The sequence below is a fragment of the Tenrec ecaudatus genome, chromosome 10 (assembly GCF_050624435.1).
Source record: "Tenrec ecaudatus isolate mTenEca1 chromosome 10, mTenEca1.hap1, whole genome shotgun sequence".
Taxonomy (NCBI): Eukaryota; Metazoa; Chordata; class Mammalia; order Afrosoricida; family Tenrecidae; genus Tenrec; species Tenrec ecaudatus.
In genome coordinates this window covers 33,691,490-33,717,878 of record NC_134539.1, presented here as the reverse complement: position 1 = coordinate 33,717,878, position 26,389 = coordinate 33,691,490, and the positions used below count along the sequence as shown (strand labels likewise).

The 26,389-nt window shown below is 43.4% G+C and overlaps 1 protein-coding gene across 12 annotated transcripts in view; it reads left to right on the top strand.

Annotated features, from left to right (window-relative positions):
* RNF38 (ring finger protein 38) overlaps positions 1-12,841 on the top strand; it is a 107,382-nt gene extending 94,541 nt beyond the window's left edge. For all 12 annotated transcript variants that reach the window (XM_075560153.1, XM_075560152.1, XM_075560151.1 and 9 more), the window contains 6 exons: positions 409-570; positions 1,063-1,169; positions 1,953-2,037; positions 4,216-4,337; positions 7,441-7,540; positions 9,467-12,841. In XM_075560153.1, the coding sequence (XP_075416268.1) occupies positions 409-570; positions 1,063-1,169; positions 1,953-2,037; positions 4,216-4,337; positions 7,441-7,540; positions 9,467-9,529 (639 nt within the window). In that variant the 3' untranslated portion in view covers positions 9,530-12,841. The remainder of the gene's footprint in view (positions 1-408; positions 571-1,062; positions 1,170-1,952; positions 2,038-4,215; positions 4,338-7,440; positions 7,541-9,466) is intronic.
* Positions 12,842-26,389: the final 13,548 nt, after the last annotated feature.

The window sequence follows — 26,389 nt, the reverse complement described above, 5'->3', positions numbered from 1 at the left end:
CTATGCTTTGCATAGCACCATGTACTTTCTACGTTCATTTTCTTGATAATCATAACATGATTTTAAGCAGCATGAATATAAAAGTAATTCTAACTTACATATAATTGATTTTCCTAGATGACTGCCTTTTTACGTTTCTCTTCTTAAAATGAGAGGAAGTTCAAATAGTAAAAGAAATAGCTCCTTTAGTGACTAGCGGGAGTATTCTATAACATGGTTTAGAAATGTTATTGAAATTGGGTGAAAGGTAGGAAGATTTACTATAGTATACCCACTGTATGACCTTAGGTCAATATGCATGCTGAAGAGATACATGGTCTTGAAGATGTTTTGAAATGTTTCAACTTTTTGTTCAATTGTTGTAAGCACTTAGACCTATGTCAATTTACTGTTTTTTCCCCCTCTCAGCCTCTACAAAGGATAGAAAATGAAGTGGAACTACTAGGGGAACATCTTTCAGTAGGAAGTTTTACTTACCCGCCATCCGCCCACCCCCCGACATTACCTCCTTCTGCTCCTTTGCAGTTCTTAACGCATGACCCTTTGCACCAGGAGGTGTCCTTTGGAGTAGTAAGTTTTGGGTGCTTTGTTTTATTGCTGTCATAACAATTATTTTTAGTCATTTCAGTATAAACTCCCAGCATGTTTAGAATTAGAAATCTGAAGGAGCTTTCAAAAGTTGTAGGAAAATTCCATTATATTTTAATTCTACCTCTCCATCAACTTTTTGAAACTCCTGTGTAAAAGTACACTAGAGGCCTCGTGGAACTGTTGGGTAAACGTTGGACCACTAACTGCAAGGTTGAGGGTTAGACCCATAAGCCACTCCAAGGAAGAAAAGGTGGCTGCCTGCTCCAGTAAAGATTTAGAACTTTGGAGTTGGGGTTGCTGTTAGTCAGAATCAACTAACTAAAGTGTATGTTGGCAGCTATACGCATAGCATAAGAAATATTAAATAGGTAACAGATTTCTAGGTTTTTAAATAGCAAGAAACTTTATTGGACAAATTAATTAACTCTAAAGATACAACGACCCTAAATCATTTTGCCATTTCCCCTGTAGCCTTATCCTCCACTTATGCCCCGGAGACTCACAGGGCGTAGTAGATACAGATCACAGCAGCCGATACCACCTCCTCCTTACCATCCCAGCCTACTACCATATGTGCTGTAAGTTCTTCCTTATTTCTGTGTGTGTTTGTGCCTGTGTACATGCTCATTTTTGACACCCAAGGGCTCTTCTACGTCTGTAACTTGGGTGTTTTAGAGTTTGGTTTCTCGTATGTTACAGGGTTGGGGGTTGGGGAGCCAGTTAGGGATGAGAGAAAGGAAAATAGTAAAGACATTGAGGGGCGTGGGGATGGAAGGAATCTGTGAGCCCGAAAATAGCTTTCACAAATCAAGAGTGTAGGAGTTGATGGTTAAGATTTTTGCCCATTTTACAACTGGTATTATTTGAACCCCCTTTAGTTATTTAGCTTTGAGGTCCTTGTTTCTATTCTTAGAATTGTCCTGTTAGAATGAAGTTGTCTGCAACATGATGAGTCTATATGACTCATGTAAAAGACTTCCCAAAGTCAGCGGTCCAGAGAGACATCATTAGTCCTATGACTATCGGTAGTTGTTGTCCTACCACTTTCAAATTTTACAGCTTCCACCACAAACTCCAAGGTGGTTTCTCTGACTCGCCATCCTCTCTCCAAGAATTGTTTCACATATGGTTCCCACTTCGATCACATTGGCCAAAACTTAGTTACACTGCTTGTTAGGAGGGCTAGTGGATGTAATCTCAATATGCCAGCAGGCTTGTATCACACTTTGTGTTGATGATTGTAATTTTATTATAGCCATTAACATCAGAGTGTGCATTCTGTCGCTTTGTTCTTAAAATGTCTTGCAGCTTGCAGTAATGCATAAACTCTTGTTCTCTCATGTTGGCTGTTTTCCTTGTAGATCAATGCTTCCGGTGCCGCCTGCAGTGGGACCAACATTTAGCTTCGAATTGGATGTGGAAGATGGAGAAGTAGAAAATTATGAGGTTAGTACGTAAACTGTGAGTATTGATTTGGGGACTATTGTGTGCAGAAAAATATTGTCCTAGTCAATTGATTGACCTAATCAAACATAGGTAAGTGTTTTACACATTTTAATATATAACCGTGCCATTTAAGTCAGTGGTTCACAACCTTCCTAATGCCCTAACCTTTTAATACAGTTCCTCATACTGTGGTGACCCACCCATCCCCAACCATAAAATTATTTTCGATGCTACTTCATAACTAATTTTGCTACTGTTATAAGTTGCTTGACCCCCAAAGGAGTCGAGACCCACAGGTTGATTTAAGAGCTTGGCATCTTTAAGGATGGCCATGTACCTTGCAGCCTTGATAACACAGTAGGCTTTGTTTCCTTCATTGGTGCATACAGGTCCTTTGAGAGACTGCAGATAAGAAAAAGGAAAAGTTGTGATTGCGCATTCTAAAAAGATTTGGTGGAAACAGACGTGTTGTGTTGAAGATGTATCTTGACGATAGGGGAGGCTTTGTTATGTGTAGATTGAGTCAGGGAAGTGCTGGGCATTATGAAGGAGTCGTGTGCATAGCATGATCTTTGGCTAAAGTGAGAAGGAGAAAATGGAGATAGGATTGGAAATTGGCTCCCTTCCATTTTGCATGTTAGGGAAGAGGAAGGAGCCACACTGGAGAGTTCAAGGAATAGGTGGTAGTGGTAACGAGCTGGTGACAGATCAACCTCTGAGTGTGCTGACGGGCCAGGCAGTGTGTGCTAAACGCTGCAAGCTCTGAGCTGTGTGACCTGCAAAAAGAAAAGAAAATACAGCTTTAAAAGCCATGCGCATCAGTCATCTTGATCATTGCTTGGTGATGGTTTTGGGGTGAGTTTGGGTGGAGGGACTGCAAAAGAAGAGGTTCTGCAAAACAGGACTGCAGGAACCCCCACGCAGGAGGCTGCCCCAAAGACAGCAGGGGGCTCTCATCTAGGTCATGCGGACATGCCTCTAGTATTTGAGCTTAGGGACAGAGCAAGTGTGTTTTGGGGACTGGAAAGGCAAGTTTCGATTTGGATATGTTGAATATATGTGTGGCTATGTGGCTTGACACACACTACCAGCCATCCTCCTCATCCCAGTCTCATTTTCACAATATGAATATTTTTACAGTATAGGACAATTCTCTGGGTGGATTCAACCTAAGGATTAGAAGGATTTTATACATAAACATCATCTTAAGTCACCAGTGGGTGTTTTTTATTATGCTTGTGAAAGAGAGCTACATGCTCTCAAGTCTATTTGAGGGGGATTAAAAAAGCTTGTGGGAAAATGGCATTAAGAGGTTATGGAATTTCTCCACGAGATTCTTGAAGCCTCTTGTGTTTGTTGGCATCGTCTCTTTCCCACACTCACTCAGTCTGTGCGTGTGTGTGCAGCATTGTGTGTGGCACTATTTACCTCTATTGCCTTTGAATGCTTCACTCCGGCCAGTGTTTTTTCCCTGCCTCTACCACCCTCCCCTCTTACTCTATATTGAGTCTAGGATCTTGGTAAACATCCTACAGTGCTTAGAACTGGGTCCTCTCCCTTCCTGTCCTCCTCACAAGCCACACGTCAAGTACTGAGATAGATATGCCCTGTGTTAGAGATACACAGAGAACTATTTTACCAATGAAAATATCGTGTCTTACTTCGTTCAAATAATCTGGGATTTAGTGTGTGGAATGTATTAAGTGAGAGCAGCCATGAATGTGTTCACTATATTATTTCTCTATATATTCACTTATATATTATTTAAATTTTCCTTATAGTACGGTGTTGGTTGTTTTAATGAATAGAAGAATTAAAAAAAAAACATTAAGATGGGAGTAGCAAGGGGGAACCAATTACAAGGATCTACATGTGACCTCCTCCCTGGGGGACGGACAGCAGAAAAGTTGGTGAAGGGAGACGTCGGATAGTGTAAGAAAGGACCAAATAATAATTTATAAATAATTAAGGGTTCCTGAGGGAGGGGAGAACTGGGGAGGGAAGAGAGGGAATGAGCTGATACCAAGGGCTCAAGTAGAAAGCATATGTTTTGAGAATGACGAGGGCAACAAATGTACAAATGTGCTTGACACGATGGATGTATGAACTTGTATGCATCCCCAGTAAAAGATGATTTAAAAACCGAAAACATTAAGATGTTGACTTTTCCTTCTGCAGGCGCTGCTAAACCTTGCAGAGCGACTAGGAGAGGCTAAACCTCGAGGACTTACTAAAGCAGATATTGAACAACTGCCTTCTTACCGGTTCAATCCTAACAATCACCAGTCAGAACAGACTTTGTGAGTATACTGCCTTCTTACCGGTTCAATCCTAACAATCACCAGTCAGAACAGACTTTGTGAGTATACTGTTGTAGCATCATGTTACATTGCACATCCTTTTCTATCGTACAAAATGAAAGCTGGAGAGATAACTGGATAAAAATAACATCTTTATTTCCTACTCAACACCTATGCTGTCCCAACAATGACGCTACTATTCACAAGTGGCTATTTAAGGTTAACTAAGAACTAAGTTTCTTGCTTGCACTACTAGCTACCCCATAGGAAAGTGTAGATGGTAAAACATTCTGTTGTCTTAGAGTTCTAGTGACATTTCTGAATTTTTGGTGGTTTTATGTAATTTTGCTTATTATCATAATTTCGTGAAGAACAGCTTAAAAATACACAATCCAGTGCTTTGAGCTGTGTGACCATTGTAATCAAAATTAAAACATGTTCATTCCCCCAAAAGAAACCCTACAACCAGCACTCTATTTCTGCCAGCCCTAGGCAACTACTGTATATACTCGTGTAGAAGCTGAGTTTCTCAGCACCAAAAATGTGCTGAAAAACTGGGGTTCGGCTTATACATGGGTCAGTGGCATGAATGGATGACATCTGGTCAAGCCCAACTAACAAAAGGAGGAAATCTCATGAAGCCTGACATAGAGTTAATAGCAAAATGGGTTTGAGATGCATGAGAAGACATGGTGTGACATGCCTTCCAGAAATGTAGTATTAGTAATGCTATGGATGGCAGTGAAGACTGCGCTTTGTATGAAAATGACAGCAGTGATGGTGATGACGGCGATCTCAGTGAGGACAGAGTCTATGATGACCTCACACCAGCTGAAGCTCTGCATTGGGATACGGATGATGATGAGGAATCCAGTTTTGAAGGCTTTTAACTCTTTACACTTTAGCTTGGTTGCTGATTGAGCTCAGGGCATAGTACTCTTAAGGTATCACTGTTGATACCTTACTGTTTTTGTTGAACCTATTTTCCACTCACTGTGCTAGTTTACTAATGTTAAATGACTTGTCCTTTTATTTATGTTTTTTATTTTAAATAAATATTTTTACCCCACTGATGTCTCAATATTTAGTAATTTTATTTTCATTTGTTTTGATTATTGAAACTCCCCAATAGCTTCTGCATTTTCCACCCTAGGCTTATACTCGAGTCAATTAGTTTTTCTGGTTTCCCAGGTAATAATTAGGTACCTCAGCTTATACTCAGGTTGGCTTATATTCAAGTATATACGGTACTCCTCTACTTTTAGTCTCTAATTGTTCCTCTTCTGAACATTTTATATAAATCAGTTCATACCATAGACATTCTTTTGTGTTGACTTCCTGCACATGTGTACAAGGTTTGTGTTGTAGCATGTATTGGTGTTTCATTGCTGAACAGTGTATTTTTGTGTGGATAAACCCCATTTGAGTTATTCACTCATCCGCTGATAGAATGTGGAATTTGCTTCCACCTTTGGGTTGGCCTGGCATAACTCCTCCAGTGTCCATGCATTTACACATTGCTGTTTGAAAATTGGTTTTTCAGTTCTTTGGAGTATGTACCCAGGAGTGGAATTAGGAGGTCCTGTAGTAATTCTTTATTGCAACCTATGCCTGCCAGATGGTTTCCATTACATGGCAACATTTTACATATGAGACTGCCAGTTTTGCCTCATCCTTACCAACATTGCGTTTTCCTGTTTGTTTTTAATCAAAGCCATCATAGTGGATATGGAGTGACAGCTCATTGTGGTTTTGATTGTCATCCCTTATGGCTAATTATTTTGAGCATCTTTTCATGCGCTTGTTGGCCTTCAGAACCTTTGTCCCATTTTCAATTTATTGTTCACTATTATTACACTGTAGTCATCCTTTGTAGTTTAGATGTAAATCCCTTATCAGAAAGATAAGATTCTCAAAGTTTCCCAGTTGGTTGTTGTCTTTTCTATTTCTTTTTTTTAAAAAAACGTTTTATTAGGGGCTCATACAACTCATCACAATCCATACATACATACACATTAATTGTGTAGAGCACATCTGTACATTCATTGCCCTCATCATTTTCAAAGCATTTGCTCTCCACTTAAGTCTTTGCATCAGGTCCTCTTTTTTTTTTCCCCTCCCTCCCCACTCGCTGTTTTCAATTTCTTGTTGGTGTCTTTTTGAGGCCGTATGCTTGCAATTGCATTAAAGTTCAACCTGTTTTATTTGTACTTTTAAGGTGCTACATCTAAGACATCATTGTCTAATCCAAATTCATGAAGTTTTACATCTATATTTTCTTCAAAGTGTTTAGTAGTTTAGCTCTTAACATTTCAGCTTTTAATCCACTTATAGTTTTTATATGATGTTAGGGAAGCATTTAACTTCATTCTTTTGAGTGACTATTCAGTGGTTCCACCACCATGTATTGACTGTGTTAGTATGTTAAGACTGACATGTGCCAGGAGGGTGTGGTGAAGAGAGGTAACCGATTACGAGGATCTGCCTATGACCTCCTCCCTAGGGGATGGACAACAGACAAGTGGGTGGAGGGAGACGTCAGACAATGTAAGATATGACAAAATAATAATTTATAAATTATCAAGGGTTCTTGAGGGAGAGGGGAGCGGGGAGAGAGGGGGAAAATGAGCTGATGCCAGGGGCATTAGTGGAGAGCAAATGTTTTGAGAATGATGAGGGCAATGAATGTACAAATGTGTTTTACACAATTGATGTATGTATGGATTGTGATGAGTTGTATGTGCCCCTAATAAAATGATTTAAAATAATAATAAAGTATCTATTAAAAGACTGGCATGTATATTAAACTAAAAATTTTTAAATACTGTATATACTTGAGTATAAGCCACCTGAATATCAGCCGAGATGCCTAATTTTACCACAAAAGTTCCATTAAAAAGATGGTGAAAAACTCAGCTTATACATGAGTATATACGTTAATCTTTCAATAAAGCAATTCATTGTTGTACTTAGCGAATACCTTAAAATTAACCTCCTCCCATCCCGGTCTTTTAAGATGTGATTTTGCAAGCTTTTTAATAGTTGTAACTAAATAGAAAACAAATCAAGTCTTATAGTTAAATGATCTTTTTGCTTTTTTTAGGTGTGTAGTATGCATGTGTGATTTTGAGTCAAGGCAGCTACTTAGAGTCTTACCCTGTAACCACGAGTTCCATGCCAAGTGTGTCGACAAGTGGCTTAAGGTAAAGTGGTGGCACTTGTGCAGGAAATGCAATGCTTTTGTTTGTTTACTTTTCCCCCCTTTCTTTACTGACTCTAGGTTGTAGAGTACAGTTATCAAGAAAACTTGACAGTTAATGTATCACAACTTTCTCAAGTTATATTGGGGTGTGTTGACCTGGGTTGACTAGAGAAACAAATTGATAGACACTCATGTGTATCAGAAAGAGCTTTATGTAAGGATTAGTTGTACATTAAGAAAACAGCCCGGTCCATTAGTCTGATATTAACCCATATATGTGATACCAATCTATAAAGTCCTCTTAAGACTTATGCAACACATGCAATGACACCAATGCAGGACGCTCACAGGCCAGCGGGTGGGAAGTCTTGTTGGTCCAGTGGGGCTGTGAGCTTCTCAGCGCTGGCAGGGTCTCCACGTGGCTCTTACAACTCAGCCCACTAGTAGCTCCATGTGTCTTATCAGCTGCAATGTCTCCAACCTCCAAGGAGGAATACTGGAGCTCCCAGAATCCTCAGGAAAAGGACATGCCCACACAGAGGTCACATTGGCTATGCCTGATTGACAGGCTAGACTCCTCAAATTGAGAAACCATTATATAACTACTGCATGGGGTGAGGGCTGAAATTTCTTAGGCGGTTTCCTTAAGAATTAATTTAGAACTCTAGCTCCTTGATTAGAGGTTTGCATGGTGAGCAAACTTAATGCTTTTATTTAATTCCGTAAAATCATGTATTGTCAATTTGTGATAAGAAAAAGCCCCCAGAAGACACACATTGTAACTGGTGGTGGCAGGGTGGAGTTATTACAGGTGTTGCTGCCTTCTTTTTGATTCTTCATACTCTTATAGTCCTACATTGTAATAGTAAAATAAAAATGATACAGTGAAAGAATTTAACAACCAGTCTTTAAAGAAGAATATTTATATTTTATATGATGCATTGAAACAGTGGGATAAGAACTAAAGTGGGATGTTGGTGAGAATATGAACTTCATTATTGCATTTGCCGGTGTGTTCTCAGCCTCACGTGTTACAGATTTATTAGGAGTTTTCATGACCCCTGTCACCCTCATAGCCACTCTTTCTGGATCCCTATCTTATGTCTCATAATAATCATTTCTAATCCCCTTGAAAGCAGTTTAGGTTCATATTGAGTGGTTTTCTACACAGGTTGCTCATTGACATTGATTACGTTCTTGTTACTAGATCAACGTCCTCATTCTTTCTATTCATGTTCCATTTCTAGTCTCTATTTTCCCTGCTTCCTTCTCATCTCTACCTCCAAGTATTTGCCGAACTAGTTTATTCTTTATTTAACAAGACTCTCTCTTGGAGAGTTTTCCTCTAGTCTCAACCATTCTAGTAAATGTGGTCCTTTAAAGAACTTGTGTCTTTATACCATAATTTTTCACTGTTCTGTGAAATTGTGTTTTAGGGAGAATAATAGAAGATTATATAATTCCATAATTTGATGAAGAAGAAATTAAAGCATAATTAGTCTTTCGAATGATCATAGACAAAAGTGTCCAAATGCTCTGGTCTTAGGTTGAGCAAAAAGAAAGCAATTATATAGCAAAACCTGGGTGCATGGAAAAAAAGTAGTTAGGAAATCACAGGTCCCAGGGAGACTGATCGCTGGAGAGCAAGGGGGAGCAACCTGCGAAGAGGCATCGAGGTGTAGCCAGTAACTAAAGAAATGGGCGTTTGAGCCAGCAAGCAGTGGCGAAGGATGTCGCCAAGGCTGTGCTTGAGAAAGGTCACTGGCCACCACGTGGGGTTTTGTGTTGCCTTTTTTTTTTTTTAAGATAGATAACAATCCCCCTTTAAAGGAACTCCTGGAAGCAAAACAATAGTTGCATTGCTTTTAAATTGTTTCATGGTTGAGGTCACGATTGAGACTTTTTTTCTCTCTGTTTTGCTTTACAGGCGAATCGAACTTGCCCAATTTGCCGAGCTGATGCTTCTGAAGTGCATCGGGATTCGGAGTGACCAACCGAAGAGCACAAGTTTCGTCTGGGTGTTCCTTCTCACATGTATATACGGACTAGCCATTGAACTTCATCTGTGTGGCTTCCAGCCCTCCCTTTACCAAAAGGGTCAATGGACCTTTCTTTGCACTGTGTGACTTAATCAACTATAAAAGCTTACATTAGTCTTCACAATTACGGGATTATTATACTAACCGTGTGATTGGAACTCCAAAGACTTTCTTTAGCTTAATTTTGTGTGTGCACTAACATTCCCTGGTTTTTGTGTGATCATTCCGAGTGTTGCTGCAAGATTACAGTGGACGTGATCTTTTAGCATGTGCTTTTTAAAAGTGGTAGCTCCAGATGATAATAGCAATCTACCTTCTATAGAGCCTTCAGAAACTGTGAGTGGGGATGAATGCAGGGTGTGCCTGTGGGCCGGCGATAGCTGTCTGCGTGCGCGAGCGAGCGAGCAAGCGAGCTAGTGTGTGCAACTACTTGTATGTGAGGGCATGGTAGCTAATGTGTGTATGAGATCCTATATACCAGCATGTACCAAGAATGTGTGTGTAGTTTTAATTATGCTGCAATGTGTAATCTGATGTGTTATTTAAACAGCACTAGTACTGTACACTGGTCCCCCCCACCCCCCTTGTGTTTGCTGTTGCACACTGATTGCGGAGGGTGCATCCATGATACGCATTGATCACTCCATTCCCGTCCCTCCCAGAGCATGGAGTGAGAAAAGCCTGCTTCCTCTGCTTTAGGCTGCCGTCACCTTCTCTTCGTGGGTGGTCCTAAGTGGGTCACTTAAGAAAAAAAGTGTAACAGATTCTCACTCCATGAACCTAATAGTTATAATTCTGTTGGGAGTAAAAAAAAAATTTAATCTCCAACTTGCTGTTTCCAAAAAGAAGGTGCAATATCATATGTCATCAGTTAGCAATATTAACATTTCAATCAGTGATTTGAATGTTGATACTTTATTTTTCCTTTACATTTCCAGTAAGATTGTTACAGAATGTACCTGTGATTTTTTTTCCCCCTTCTTAATGTTTAGGTTTGTAGTCTATTTTGAAGATATTTGAGTAATATATTTCTACGAATACCACTGGTCCCATGAAGTCTCCCCTCTCGGACTTCTACCAGAACATCTGTTAATTAACTCAGCCTGACTCCTGAAATGTCTTCTTTGTTCAAGCTCCTAGAGTCAACTAAGTTGATTTAAGAAAATGGCTTTCTTTTTTTAATTTATTCTCCTGTCAGTTTCCCATTCTGAAATTTGCCTAGCTCTTCCCGCAGTTGATGCGCTTCTTTCTCATCAAGACCCCAAGTCTGGGATGGATCAAGTGCTGTGGCGGCTCATCTTCCTTAGACCCGATTTGATTTGCTTTGACATTTTCTTGGTTTTTCTTTAAATTTTTGTTTGAGGAAAATTTAATTACATAGGTGTCCAGAATACTTGCAGTTTAAATGAAGATTTGATTTTTGTATAAAAAGTAATAATGCTGTGAAACAGGAATTGACCTTCATTTTGTTGATCTGACAATACATGCCTGTGTGTGTTTGTTTGTTCGAATAGGTTCATGTGGTCTGAGACTGTTTAAAGTCGTTGTTCTGTCCGTATCCCCCAGGGGCTGTCTCGGCCAGGGCCACTGCTTTGTTCGCAGCAGCACAGCTGTCGGAGTCCAAGCAGGACTGGGATGGCTTGCACCTGCCCTCTCTTCAGGCAGTGTTAACTGTGCGTTACTGCCGTGCTGCTTGCCCTCCCTGGAAGCCCCTCTCAGCTCTTCACAGCCTCCAATTCAGTAAAGTCCATTCACACAGAAGCACAATTTTGCCCTTTTACAGACAACTGTTGTCCCTGTCTGGTTCTACACATAGCATTTTGCATACTTTGTTTCCCCCAGGTCTGTGCGCACATCAGAAAGACACCATCCCACCGATAAATGCACATGCGGTTTATAAACCAGTGCGCTATCCCCACCTGCCCAGATGAATACAAAGTGTGTCAAAGACCAAATTTATTGGCACCATAATCAGCCACATACAAATCACGTGTAGTTTTTAATCTTTTTATTAAGAAAAATCATGTTTAAAATGGTAAAGGCCTGTCTTTACATAGACTTTTTATATAGCTTCAAAAAGTTTCTATCTGTACAGATCTAACCTACTACTACACTCGGTATTCATTTTATTGAAGCATGCAAGCAAAGCATTTTTTCTAATTTATAGAGAGATACCTGCTTACCAAGGCACATTGTACTAGTGACTAGGAAAAGTTGCTTTTCTTCCCTCCAACTGAATTCTTGTCCCTTTTCCAATTTGGGGAGGCTGTTGGCAATTTAGAGGACAGCAGGGTCTGTTCTGATAAATCCTATGAGTGTTGCGCTTGGGACGGATCTCTCCTTGGGAATGTCTTTGCATGGGGCTCTTGGAGATGCAGGCTGCCTTAGGAGGTGGTGTGTGTGTGTGAGGGGCACACGGGCCTGTGTTCCGAATCATCTCAGGAGCCACAGTGGGCCATGTGGTGAGCAAGAGGCAGAGAGCATTGCTTCTTGCCTGCCTGCCTCTTTGGCAGCGCATCACGTCTCAGACAGGTGTTGGTTGCTGCCTTCCTCCTCTTCCTGAAACAAGATTGGCTTCACCATCTCTGCTGTGGGTGGGTTTTGTGTGTGTGTGTGTGTGTGTGTGTGTGTGCTGTGTATATGAACTGTCAACTTTGATTCCCCAACCCCTCCCACCCCCGACTCCCAAAAGTCAAGGCCTCCCAGGTGTCGAGATCTCATATTAGGATTTTCTGTCCTAGAAAAACAAAAACAAAAACTTTTTTTTAATATGGAAAATGTGAACACATATTTAGATTTTATATACTCTGAAAATATGATTTGTTAAGATTCTTAAATTTGGAACTCTTGTAATGTTTTGAATGAGATCTACCAGCTCACTCCTGAGAAAATTTTTCCTAGAGACCCTTAGGCCTTCACTAGGAAGTGGGTTTTCCCCCTGTGGGTACATTTGGTTACCTCATTTTGCTGTTTGTTTCAGATTATGAAAGCTTACAGGGGTGTTTTGGGAATCATTTGCTGAGTCATTTTCTCAATTCATATTCCATTGTACCAGTTAACATATAGTTTTAAATGTACGTACTATACATATCTGTAACCAAATCATTTGAAGGCTTGATAAATTTTTAACAAAGTTTGTACATTTTTTATGAAAGTTACTAGTAATGCTTTACTAAGTAGTGCAATGAATTTTTATTTTTAATCCCTGTGCCCAATTTTGGAGTTGAGAGGGTTGTTGGTAATAAATGTATGATGTACACTTACAGCATTTTGTTGTCTTTCGTGTTACTGTGCTAGAGAAGGGCAGGGCTGCGTATGCCTGTGAAGGAAGATTCTAGCGGGGAGAGGGTGATGGGGCTACTAGCAGCTTGGGTAAAGCAACTTAGAAACATGAAAGCAACTAGCACAAAATACAGGCTTTATATCTTTAAAAGGCCAACGAGCTGGATGAAAGTGCTATCACATGCGATGCATCTCTAGGGAGATACCTGGGTTTCTTTCTATCTCTTACCATAGGATGCACAGGACATGAGGTCACAATAATTGGGCAGATTGGCCCACATCAGCCATGGATTACATCAAACTTACTGTCAACGTGGAGGTGGAGTCTCTGGCCTGTCATTTTCCATATACTTCTGACTCGGCGGCCCTGTTGGTTTCTGGGACTGTCACTCTGGCAGCAGAAAGCCTGGCCGTGCCCCTGTGGTTTTAAACTGCGATGGAGCCCATTTTCCTCCTCATTTGGGAAAGTCACAGTTTGGCCTAAAGGGAAGGCTAGGGACTCTGTCTGGCTCTCAGGCATACAGAAAGTCATGTCTTGATTTTCCCTGCCTTGTTTTCCTAGTTAACTTAAAGGAGCACTTGTATTAGCATGTCTTTTGGACTGTTAGATCCCAGTAAGTAAAAAGAACTCAAAATGCAGGCAAGACTAAAAGGTTAGAGATGTAATTATCTTAGAAGAAAGCAGAAGTCACCTTTTGACCTACCAGGGAGGAGTAGTATCTTAGTCATGACACCCCAAACAGTGAACTGGGCATCATAAATTTACACAGTCCTTAAAGGGCCTCAAGAAACCAAAAAAAAAGGGGGGGGGGGTTGGCTAGTTGTGTGTTTTTTTTTTTTCCTTTTGTTCGATTTCTACTTTTTTTCAATTGAACCCGAAGGGACTTGGGAGAAGGGAGCAGTGATCAAACAACGCCATAAACGGGAACAACTCAGGAATTAAAATCAGCAAGGAGGACAGAGAGATCCTGGGGATGTTGGAGTAACAGTAATGTAGCTTGAGAGGAATTGCCAAGGCAGAAGAAGGGCGAGCATGATGGTGGGAAAGGATGAAGGTAAAAAAGGAAGCAGGAAAGAGGATGCAGTGATAAGAAGAGGGGTATAAACAGGTAAATATATTCATGAAAATAGAGGAATTGACCTATGTACATATATTTATATGGCAATACATTGAGGAAGTGGACAGACACAGGGTAAACTACTCAAGCCCTCCCAGCACCATCACTGAAGACAAAATGGGTGCACAAGAAAAAGTGAAGAAAGCTGATGGTGCCTGGCTCTCAAAAGAAGACACAGTGGGGTCTTAATGACTTGAGGCTAAACAAGCAGCTATCTAGCAGAGAAGCAGCAAGCCCACGATTGATGTATGAATGGATTGTGATAAGGGTTGTATGAGCCCCTAATAAAATGATGTATAAACAAACAAACCTGGGTCACTGGTTTGGGGTCCTATAGTCTGAACACTTCCTGTGCATGCCTGTGGAGCCCACACGTCCTGAGGCATTTCTTTGTACATGGAGCTAGGCAAGGAACTGAGCTGCCGGGGTAGATGGCGGCATCATTCCCCAGAGGGTGTGAACCATGTAGGTTCCCACCAGCAAGGCCTGCGAAGTCTGGCTCCTTCACTTGCTTGGCAGCACCCAGTACGGGTCGTGTGTGGCTGCAGCTGTATGTCGCTATACGGCGAGCACAATGGGATGGAACCCACAAACCATAGCATTCACACGTCTGAAGTTTGGTGCCTTCAGCATCACAGTTTTTGAACATTTTCATTACCTCTGAAAAACACCTTTCAGTCAGCAATTCCAACCCCACCTGATCCTATCACCACCACCCCGGCCCGGCAACTACTGATCTCTCTCTCGATTTCCCATTCGGGACATTTCACACAAAGTAACCATCGATAAGATCCTTTGTCAGTTTCAAAAGTTCACCCTCTTTATTAATATGCCATGGTCACTGGCCGTCATTCAGTCATCAGCTGGGCACTGGGTTGTTTCCACTTTGGGGCTCTTGTGCATGCTAAACTGACCATTGCTATCCAAGAGTTTGTGCACTTCTGCTTCTTTGGAGCATACAAGGAGTAAATTGCTAGGTCACGTGGCAACTCCTGGTTAACATTCTGAACAGCTAGCTACCACAGGGGTTGCAGCCACAGATGCAGAGTTGCCCTGTCTGAGGGTGTGGAATTCCTTCACATCCTCAACACTGCAATCAATCCCGACTCAGGGCCTGCGTTGAGCAGGCCCACAGGGTTTCCAAGGCTGAGTCCTTACACAAGCAGTTCTTTTGTGGAACAACTAATAGGTTTGAACTGCCAACCTTTCAGTTAGCAGCTGAGCACTCCACCCCTGTACCATCAGGGAAGCTTTTTTTGTGGGTGTGAATCGTTCTCTCTATATTCTGACTTGCATGCTGCCCTTGGCTAATGGGATCGTGACATCTTTTCAGGAACTCATTAGCCATTTGTATATTTTCTTTGGAGTAATAGCTAGACAGTTGTTTGTCCCATTTTAAAATTTGTCTTTTTATTGAACTGGAATTTTGTATACATTCTAGATACAAGTTCCTAATCATACATGATTTGCAAAAATCAGCTTACATTCTGTGAACTTTGTGTTTAAGATCATTTTATTGGGGGCTCTTACAACCCTTATATCAGTTATATTAAGCATATTTGTATGTTATCAACATTATTTTCTAAACATTTACTTCTATTTGAGCCCTTGGTATCAGCTCCTTTTTTTACCTCCCTCCCTCCTGACCCTTTGATAAATTATTTTCATATCTTACACCAACCACTGTCTCCCTTCCCCCCTCCTCTCCCGATATCACTACCACCATTTCTGTTCCTGAGGGGTTTATCTGACCTGGATTCTGTGTCATGAGCTCTTATCTGTACCAGTGTACATGCTCCAGCCTAACCCACACTGAAAGGCAGGATTGGGGTCATGATAGCAGGGGTGGTGATGGTGGTGTGTGTGTGTGTGAGGAAGCCAGAGAAACTGTTTCATTGGTGATATACTTCACCCCATTTGACTCATCCCTTCTTTGTGACCTTTCTGTGAGGGACTGTCCAATTGTCTCCAGATGGGTTTGGGGTCTCTGCACTGACACCTCCCCCTTCATTCTCAACAATGTTTGTTTTGGGTCTTCTGAGGTCTGTTACTTGATCCCATGACCTCACGGGCTGGTATGCTACATCACACCCTGACTGACTCATCTCTCCTAGATCTCTCTGCAAGGGGATCTCCAGTGGCCGATAAATGGGCTTTGGGTCTCCACTCTGCACTTCCCCCTTCATTCACTATGGTAAGATTTTTTTTTCTTCTGATAATGCCTGATTACTTCGACACCTTGTGAACACACAGGCTGGTGTGCTTCTTCCATTTAGGCTTAGTTGCTTCTGAGTTAGATGGCTGCTTGTTTACCTTCAAGCCTTTAAGACCCCAGACGCTATATCTTTGTTAGCCAGGCACCATCAGCTTTCTTCACCACATTTGCTTATGTACCCATTTGTCTTCACTGGTCATATCAGGGAGGTGAGCACACAATGATATGATTTTTTGTTCTTTGATGCCTGATAACTGATCCCTTCAGAACACGTGATCACACAGGCTGGTGTGCTTCCATGTGGGCTTTGTTGCTTCTGAGCTAGATGGCCGCTTGTTTATCTTCAAGCCTTTATAAGACCCCAGATGCCATATCTTTTGACAGCCGGGCACCATCAGCTTTCTCCACATTTGGTTGTTCACCCTCTTTGTCTTCAGCTGTTGTGTCAGGAAGGTGAGCATCATAGAATAGGTAAATACATCATGGGTGTTTCACAATGATATTGTACTCAGTCACAGGTGGCTCACATAAAGAGATGCATTGTATTCTACTAAGGTAAGTGAGTTTTTAAGTATGTATATGTGATAGCCTGAGTGGAACCATCTTATAGCAGTCTCCATATTGTGTCAAGCTATGGGAATCCCCCTGAGGTTAAGGGTAAGCAATCATTTGTCAGAAAATAGCAGCTGCAAGATAAGGCCACTCATCTCTCTCGAAGGGAAAAAAAGTTTTTAAATGTCAAGGCTAACTGCAAGGTCTGCTTCTCTTCTTGCTTGCTTGCTTGCACAGCTGCAAAGCCTCTATTGTTTACCCCACCCTATGAAAACCCAAGTCTGTGAGCCATCAGGGCCAGTCACTCTCCCTCTTCTCATAGGGCTGCTCCCTGCACAGGTTCTTTTTTCCCTCTTTTCTGTCCCCCTTTAATAAACTGTTTTGCTTCTTACCAGATACTTGAGTTGTTCTTGTCTGGTTCATGTACAATATATACTGTCATCTTTTGAACTTGGTTTTAAACATGAGTTGGCCCTTTTGTCTGAATCCGTAGCTGACAATACAGAAGGACAAATGAATCATCATCTTAACTGAACTTAGCCAGGTATATTGCTGCCCAGTGTGGCGTATGTAAAACCAAACCCAACCCCGCGTCAGATACTCCCCATCGCCAAACAGCCGTGCTTTGTGCCTTGAAGTTGGAGCAGCAGCAGCATTGTTTTCTAGGTTCTCACCACCGCGTGGAAAGGTGAGTATTTATGCATAACATCCACACTAGGGGGCACTGTTGTCCAAAGCCAAGTCTCAGCATTCACAGGCCAACAACTGACGTGATTCTACTGGGAAATTGCCAGAATGCTTTAATCCTGCGTTTGTTCCTCTCCACCCCGCCTAAGCATGTGAGCTTGTTCAGATAGAACTGGTCTTCTAAACATTTAAATGGATTTTAAATGTGTAGCTTAACACTTTAGTTTTAAAATGCAATTTTTCAAGGAATTTAACTCCCATGCACCTCTCTCACACACATAGGTACAACTGAGATCAGGGCTGCTTTTTCTGAAAAAGCCAAGCAGAGGTCACCAGTGGCTTCCTTAATGCCAAGTGCAGCAAACACTTTCCAGCTCTGTCTCACAAGACGTCCCAGAAGTATGTGTCGCTGCTCATGTCTCTTTGAAAGCTGGGACCCAGCCTGGGCTCTTCTTGCTCCATTCTCTGTCTCTCCCTAAACCACTTCTCTCATCTCCATTTATTCACCTCAACCTGCCCCTTACTGTCCAGACTCCCTAGGACAAGATCCTATGAACAACAATTGGAAGTTAGCTAACAATGGTATTAATAGGAGCCCTGGTGGTGTACTGGTAACTTGTTGGGCTGTGATCCACAATGGTATTAATAACACACGCAAGTTAAATTCTGCTCAAGATAATTCAAGATAGGTTGCAGCAGAACATTGACATTAAACTTGGAACTATCAGAAATTCAAGCTGGATTCAGAAGAGGCTAGGAAATCATGGATATCATCATTGCTGAGAATGGAAAACATGGCAAAGAATGGAAATTCCAGAACAGTCCATTCATGCAGCCTTTACATAGATCAAAAGGCAGTCAGTTAAACAGGACAAGCGGTATTTCATTTTAAATCAACAAGGGTGTGTATCAAGATTTCACACTTTCATCATACTTAATCTATGCGAGCAAATCAAGAAACTGGCAGCAGGATTAGAGGAAGAATCAATAACCTGCAATATGCAAATGACACACTTTTGCTGTCTGAAAATGAAATTTTTTTTAAGTTGTATAACTTTTGTTAGCTACCAAGTCATTGGTTTTAATCCACACTAAGTTTTTTTTAAGTAGTACCAGACACATACGTAACCAGAGTATAGAGCTTCCTTGGGGACTCTTTACCCTCGTTACCTTTTCTGGACAACTGCCCAAGCACCCAGTAGGGGTGTTAATTTGTACATCTGGTGTTCCATCTCCATGGCAAATTTCTGAGTCCTTGAGAACTCGAGGGACACACTTCTTGAAGTGCACACCATGGATACGCTTATGAATGCTGATGGTGTCCTCTTTGGTCCCAACTTTCTTGATGACCAAATTGCCCTTCCCACAGCCCCTGTTTGCAGTGACCACAGTGCTGGGACCAGGTAGGGAGGGTAGATGAGTGAGTCAGAGCCTACAGGATGTTCAGGAAGGGAGAGTTCTGGGGTATTAAAGGCTTGAAGGTAAACAAGCAACCATCTAGCTCAGAAGCAACAAAGCCCACATGAAAGAAGCACACCAACCTGTGCGATCACAAGGTGTTGAAAGGATCAGGTATAAGGCATCATCAGAAAAAAAATCTTACCATAGTGAATGAAGGGAGAAGTGCAGAGTGGAGACCCAAAGCCCATTTATCGGCCACTGGAGATCCCCTTGCAGAGGGGTCTCGGGGAGGAGATGAGTCGGGGTGCGATGTAGCACCGATGAAGAATACAGCTTTCCTCCAGTTCCTAAATGCTTCCTTCCCACCAACAATCATGATCCGAATTCTACCTTGCAAGACTGGATAGAGCAGAGGATGTACACTGGTGCAGATAGGAGCTGGAGGCACAGGGAATCCAGGGCAGATGATACCTTCAGGACCAGGGGTGTGAGTGGTCATACTGGGAGGGTAGAGGGAGAGTGGGTTGCAAAGAGGGAACCAATTACAAGGATCTACATGTGACCTCCTCCCTGGGGGATGGACAACAGAAAAGGGGGTGAAGGGAGATGTCGGACAAGGCAAGATATGACAAAAACAATAATTTAGAAATCAAGGGCTCATGAGGGAGGGGGGAGCAGGGAGGGAGGGGAACAAAAGAGGACCTGATGCCAGGGGCTTAAGTGGAGAGCAAATACTCTGCAAATGACGAGGACAAAGAATGTACAGATGTGCTTTACACAATTGATGTATGTATGTATGATTGTGATAAGAGTTGTATGAGTCCCTAATAAATGTTTTTAAAAAAACAGTCAGCAGGAAGCTAAAAACAGACACCGAAATCTGAATCTTGAGAACTGGAGAGAATGAAGTCACTCCAGGATAAGGCAAAGTGGGGACATAGGGAAACCTGTCCTTTGTTGGGGTCCTGGTCCTTCCCGATGGCATGTGCAAAATCCATGAGATGAAGTTTCAACCATGATTCAGAGCCATTCATCTATGCAAATATGAACTTAGCAAACATGTCCCAAGTTTGTTTCTCCTCCTGCTTTCTCCATTTCCACTGCTAGCTTGATCCGCCATCCAAACACACTACCCAGAAGCAGAAGAGTCAGCTTTGCTGCATCCGTCGTCTCTCCCCTCTGAACCTAGTTCTCGTACCTTTGTCCTTTGGTGACCACTTCTTCCCTCTGTGACTGGACCTCCCAATAACCTGGAAAGTCAGCTGCTCTCATATGAAAACAATTCTTGATTTTTTGCTGTATCAAAGTTGTCTTATACAGCTCTTGTCTTTATGAGATTGACTGGTTTACACAGCTTTTGTCTTTATGAGATTGACTGGTTTCGCTGAGCATAACGTCTCCAAATTTGTTCATAGTATAAGGTGTTTAACTGTTTCATCACTGTTTCTTAGGGATGCATACTATTCCATTGTGTGTATGTACCAGAGTTTATTTTCCCATCCCTCCACCTATGGGCATTTAGTTATCTCCATCTATTTGCCCTTGTGGATAGCGTTGTGATAAGCGCGGGTGTGCGTGTTTCTATCTGTGTTTTGTTCTTACTTCTTAGTAGAACGTAGTAGAGAGATTGCTGGGTTGTACGATGTTTCTATTCACATTTGTTTCAGGAGGTGCCATGCTGGTTTACAGAATGGCCGCGCAATTCTGCAATTAAATTGGAATAAGGAGAAGGTTTAAAATAAGGGCGAGTCACACGTCTGCCTGTAATAATTTCATGTGGGTTCATTTGTATGTCCCAAATAAAATGGCCCTCAAAATTAGAATTACAGGAAGATGGGCTTTCTTCCAGGATAAGCCGAAGGACTCAGAAGGCTTGGGCGATTGGGCTTCAGTACACCGTTAGCTCTTTCTGATAGCCCAGATTGTGGATCGTAAGGCCAATGAAGGCTCTGATAGGTAGGAGCATGTTTGCCTCTTTCTTTCAGTTTTTGTCCATTTTGGAAACAGGTTTCCTTGTCACTGAAAAAAAAAAAATGTTGGTGATCCCCAGGTGGGGGTTATGTTTTCAAGAAGTTTCTTAGCTAGAAAAGTTGCATTGGCGTGACAAGTGACTACCCAATGTGGAAATCGGCAGGCCATGACCAAGCCCTCGTGGTAGCCATTGCAGAGGGGGGCTGGATGAAAGCGTAGACTGTGGGCGTCACGGGCCTCCCATGGGAGACTTCAGGTTTGCCTGTTACAGCAGCAGCAGACGGCAGCGAGAAGCAGCAGCCCCGCTGGCTCCGAAAGACTGTCTCCACCAGACTCTCTGGAGGATTTCAGTTGTTTCAGCTCCTCCTCCGTGGATCTTTGGTGGAGAGCTTGTAAGACCCGGGCATGAGATGAAACTGAGAAGATAAGCTTCTAATTAGATCCTAACCATAATTGGGTTTGGGGAATCGAGAAACATCTGCATTCGTTTCTCAGTTTCATCCAACTTTGCTAATTTGGGTTTTTTAAAATCAGTGATCTTCTAAATTTAATTCAGCAAAAAATTAAGATAGTCACCTTTTTCAGAAAATTGTGAACAGCAGGCCCATTTAGACAAACGGTCCCTCTCTGTCCAGCACAACTCGCAGCAGTGCCAGCGCTGAGACAGAAAGGACTGAGGGAAATAGGAAAGGTTGTGAGTGAATCAAAACCCTTCTTGATTTACAGTGCAAGTTGTGAAGTGTTAGGACTAGGGGCAGAGGCTTTGTAAACACGTGGGGCTGATTGCCGAGTGGCCAGGGTTTCCACCTCATCTCTTCTAGCCCCCAATTAAAAGTGGGGGTGGGGAGCACTGCCAGGGACACGGCTGGGCAGCTGGGCGTGCTCAGTCGCTGGGATTGGTTTGGGTGGAGAGGACAAAGCTTGCCCTCTACCTTCCACCTTCTTTCTCAGGCCCCGGCCTCTTTGCCCTGCCCTGCCCATAGCAGCTCCCCAGCCGGCGCAGGGGAGACCAGGAGCAGGCGCTTGGCGCGATGTAGTAGTCAAGAAGAGAGGGATGAGCCACGGTGCTTTGGTGACAGCCAGCCGGCAGTTTGGGCTCCCCCCCACCCCAGACGTTTGCTCAGTCAAAAGTAGTGGGAGAGAGGGATATGGCATGAAGAACGGGCCTTCCCAAACTGGAGTTCCGTACTCAAGGGAAACACAGAAATGGTGTAAAAATCATCCCTCGGAAAAATTCCATCTGGACAGAAGGCAGCTGGGCATGGATGCCCTGTCTTCCATCTGTCCTCGGTTGGAAGCTGGTCCTGAGGTAACACTGCGATATACTAAGGAGGACAGAAGAAGGTTTCCTCTCCAAACTGTGGGAGGAATGTGCTACCATGTTGTCTCTCACCTCGGTCCAGACCTGCCACCTAGGCTACATTTGCACGTGTCCAATAACTACCCATGGAGCTACATTTGCTACCAGTGCTTCTGACTAGAAATTAAGGCTTTATGCACCAGCACTATTGATTTGCTATGTATTTTGCTATTTTGAAACAATCGGGTTTTTTTTGTTTTTTAATACGGTTAGAGTGAATTCTGAGAAAATGTCAGCAGCAATAGAGTCAGAGTTTTTAATTGTCTTATAAAAGCAGACAGGGCAAGTAGACAGCACAACTAAAATCCCATGGAAAAGTTTCAGAACAGAACTAGATGGCGAGCCGTCCTCTCTATCCCAAGTCCAAGTCCAAAGTCGGCCCTCAACCCACAGACCTGCCCGGTATTCCTCCTTGACGGGAAGCAGCCAGGGAAACAGGGGTGACTGAACAATCAGAAACCAGGGGAACCCTCAAACAGGAACAGGGGAAGGGAGTGGGGAATCAAGTGTTCCCTGGAAATGTACATTCCTTCTTTAGCCACTCATTATTGAAAGTGTCGTTTATTAAGTGCCCACACTCTGGTGGCATAGTTTTAGGGCACCATGGTAAATGTCTCTTGGTGGTTCAAGGAGACCTGGCTTGTGTTCCTGGGCTGTGCACCTAACACGAGACTACTGCCAGTCAGCCAGTGGAGGCTTTGAGGGCTGTTGGGGCGCCAAACGAGTCACAGATTCCCAGACAAAGATGAACCTGGAAGAAAGACTTTGTGATGTACTTAATGAAAATCAGCCCCTGAAAGCCCTGTGGGTCAGAAGCCTATGTAGGAGCGTGCACCAAGCTTCTGTTCCGTTTGATGGGGAAATTCAGGGATGGTGATGGTTGTGAAAGAACCCCAAGACTCCTGGGCTAGCCTGGTGAAGCGCCTCTATTTTTTCCAATGCTTAAGCTTGCTGTTTCTGCATCAGTTTTCACCCCCAGAGCCACTGGATTAAAACATTTGGCGGGCTGCTGCCCATGCCCATAACGATCTGTGGGAGGTTCCATGGCTGTTCACCAGTCCCCCTAGTCAAGAGTGTGCAGTTTTGATTGAACACAAAAAGCCATCCTGTTCGCTCATGGTTTGTTGCTTTATAAACCAGAGTTTGAGTGTCACTGGACTGAGAGACTTTGAATGCTAGCTGACTCCTGGTTGATGGCTTTTAGTAAAATTGACCTGTTCGGTGTGGACTGATATACCTGGAATCCGGGTGCAACAGTTGAACAATACAATGATCATAAGTCATGCCACCGAATTGTACATATGAAGATTGATGAATTAGCAGACATTCTGCTTTGTTATCTACATACTTAACACAATTTTAAAAAGTAAAATAGGAGCCTATGATTCAAAACAATCTGATCTGCACCTGATCATGGGGATGGTCATTCTGTGACACATGCAGTTGCCATTAGGGTACCTTTTATAATGATACAGCTTGATATGCTTTCCCAGATTGAACACATTCAGCACTCAGATTCCAAATCAACGAACAAAATAGCAAACAAAAGATGATTCGCACCATGTACTCTCCCATTACCCCTTTTCAATCGCTATCATATCCAAATGTGCTTAGTTTGATTGTTTTCATTTCCAGCTGCAGCGGTTAGTTTCCTGCCTATTGTGATCTCCAATGGAATGGTACGCAATCTGCTCTCTGTGTGGCTTCTGTCACTCATCTTTTTGTTGGCGGGACTCACCGCCCGATATGTAAGTCCCTGCCAATCATCTCCCTGGATCACTCTTGGTTACGGCACTGTCCGTTCTTCTGGATCATTGGTGTGCTCATTGCTGTTTAAATCATAAGGAATTTGGGATTATTCATAAGAAAGCATGAACATTCTAATAAAGGTGTTCAATTATCACAAATAAATAAAAGGGGAGGAGGAGGGAGGGGGAAAAGTGAGGAGCTGATCCCAAGGGCTCAAGTAGAAAGCAAATGTTTTGAGAATGATGATGGCAACAAATGTACAAATGTGCTTGACACAATGGATGGATGGATGGATGATGGGTGATGGATGGATGGATTGTGATAAGATTTGTAGGAGCCCCCGATACAATGATTTAAAAAGGGGGTGGGGTGGGAATCTCATTGCACTATCTCCAGTTCGATGTCTGCAAGGCTCTCCATTAACATGAGAAGTTTCTCTTTGCAGGTTAAATCCCACCATAGGAAAAGCCTCCTTCCATGATGTCCCCAGAGCCCTCTCATGACGTCACTGATTGACGGGTCTCTGGCTTAAGCTGCTGCTTTAACTTGGGGGAGCCTTTTTCCAATGCCTGTCAAGCGCCAGGCTTCGTGCGCCCAAGGCCTCCGGTTCATTCTGTTGGTTAGGAGATGGCAGTATTGCAAAGCCATCAAGCGGTGCATCTCGGAGCTTGGTTTAGTCTCCCAGGTTTGAGCGAGTTCATGAGCTAAAATGGCCGGTGTGGCAATGGGCACTGCTTTCTGGAGGTTGGCCAGCTCTGAACGCTGTGTGAAATGCTCTTGTAGCACCAGGGGGTGATGGAGCAAACCCGGAATGTTCACTAGACCTTTGACATGATCTAGCTTGGTAATTGGATAAAGTGACTTTTGTCCAGCCTTGTGTTCGAGGAAAAGCCACTGGGGTAAGCTAGTTTGCTAGTTTACTGAGAGTCAGTTCCACAGCTATTTTATTTGGGTCAAGAGCCGAATGAGCGCTGAGATTCCCCCACTTGACCTGGGCTAACACCCTGTGGGACTCTCGAGGTCCGGGTCACCCTGTCCAGCTGCCCGGGGTGAGGCTGCAGACCCAGCTCTCAAGGTTCCTTGGACCTGTATTTATTGTCTCAGCAGCACCTGTCTGCTTCCAGATACCCAAGCCCAAAGCAGCCTCACTGCCATTGAGTCAATGCTGACTTGTGTGGGTTTCTGAGGCCATAACTTCACGGGAGTAGAAAGCCCAGTCTTTCTCCCACGGAGTGGCTGGAGGTTTGGAACAGCTGGCCATGGGGATCGCAGCCCAACACGTAACCACTACACTGCCAGGGCTCCCTCTGCAGACACATCGTGGGTGCTCTTTTCCCTGTCTTTATTTTCTCATGCTGACCCCTCAGCCCCTTCCTCCCCTCCTTCCATGATTCAGCTCAGGTAGCACCTCTTCCTGGAAATCTCTCCTGTCCCTGAAGGCTGGGTCAAACGCTCCACCCGGCCTGGAAAACCCTGTGCTAAGCTTTCCCTTCCAAGGTGTTTTATCACTATTTCTTCGTGTGTGTGTGTGTGTGTGTGTGTGTGTGTGTGTTTCTCCCAAACCCATAGGCCTCTGGAACCCTCTCTGACTCATGGCTCTAGAGCAGAGCTCATGACCAGGCAGCTAAGACAGGTAGATGACTGGATTTGGGGCTTTGGAGAGCGACAATTGTGGCAGCTAAGGCACGGCTGACGCAGGAGACGGCAGGAGGAAGTGCTTGACTACGTTAGTGCCACCACTGCTTTCTCCGCAGGAAGAGGACCCCTCCCTTCCAGATCTTTCCAGGGTGATCGACTTCACAGCTCCACCTCCCTCCGCTGACGGTCCAGGAACTGGAGCTTGTCCATCTGGGCAAAGTCCTGAGGCTCTGGGGTTAGCACACGAATTCCAGGCAGAGAATAAACGGACACTCCTTTGCTAAGACGTGACAGGGCTGCAGCTGCAGCTGCTGCCGCCCGGCCTCTCCTCATTCTGAGTGAACCGCCCTTACTGGATTTGTGTATCAAGTGATTTCAGATTCAGGTCATGGCCAACCCAGGCGAGGCGGGGGCAGAGGGCAGGAGGGGGTGGGGGGAAGGCCACGCCCTACCCTACATACCCTTGCCATTCACAAGAAAACCACCAACAGGAACAGAGGCCATCAGCATCTTGGTTTCCTGGCAGGGCCAATGTCCCCAGAAGGTCTAGTCAGTCCCCTGGGAACTGGCTCTTTAGGACTGCCGGAGAATTCACCGTGCCAGGGGACATGTCCCAGAAGGGCATCACACAAATGTGTGGAGGAAAGTGGGAGATTTCCAAGCAGCCGTTCTTCAAAGCGTTCTCTATTCTCTTTGTGCAATGGCCCAGGAAACAGTTGCAGGGGCCACTGGAACAAAATGTGGGTGGACAGAAAAAGAATGGGCGACCAGCAGACACTGTAGCTCACAGCTCACAATCTCCCCACCAGCAAATCCTCCTGCGGGGATTTGTTAGTGT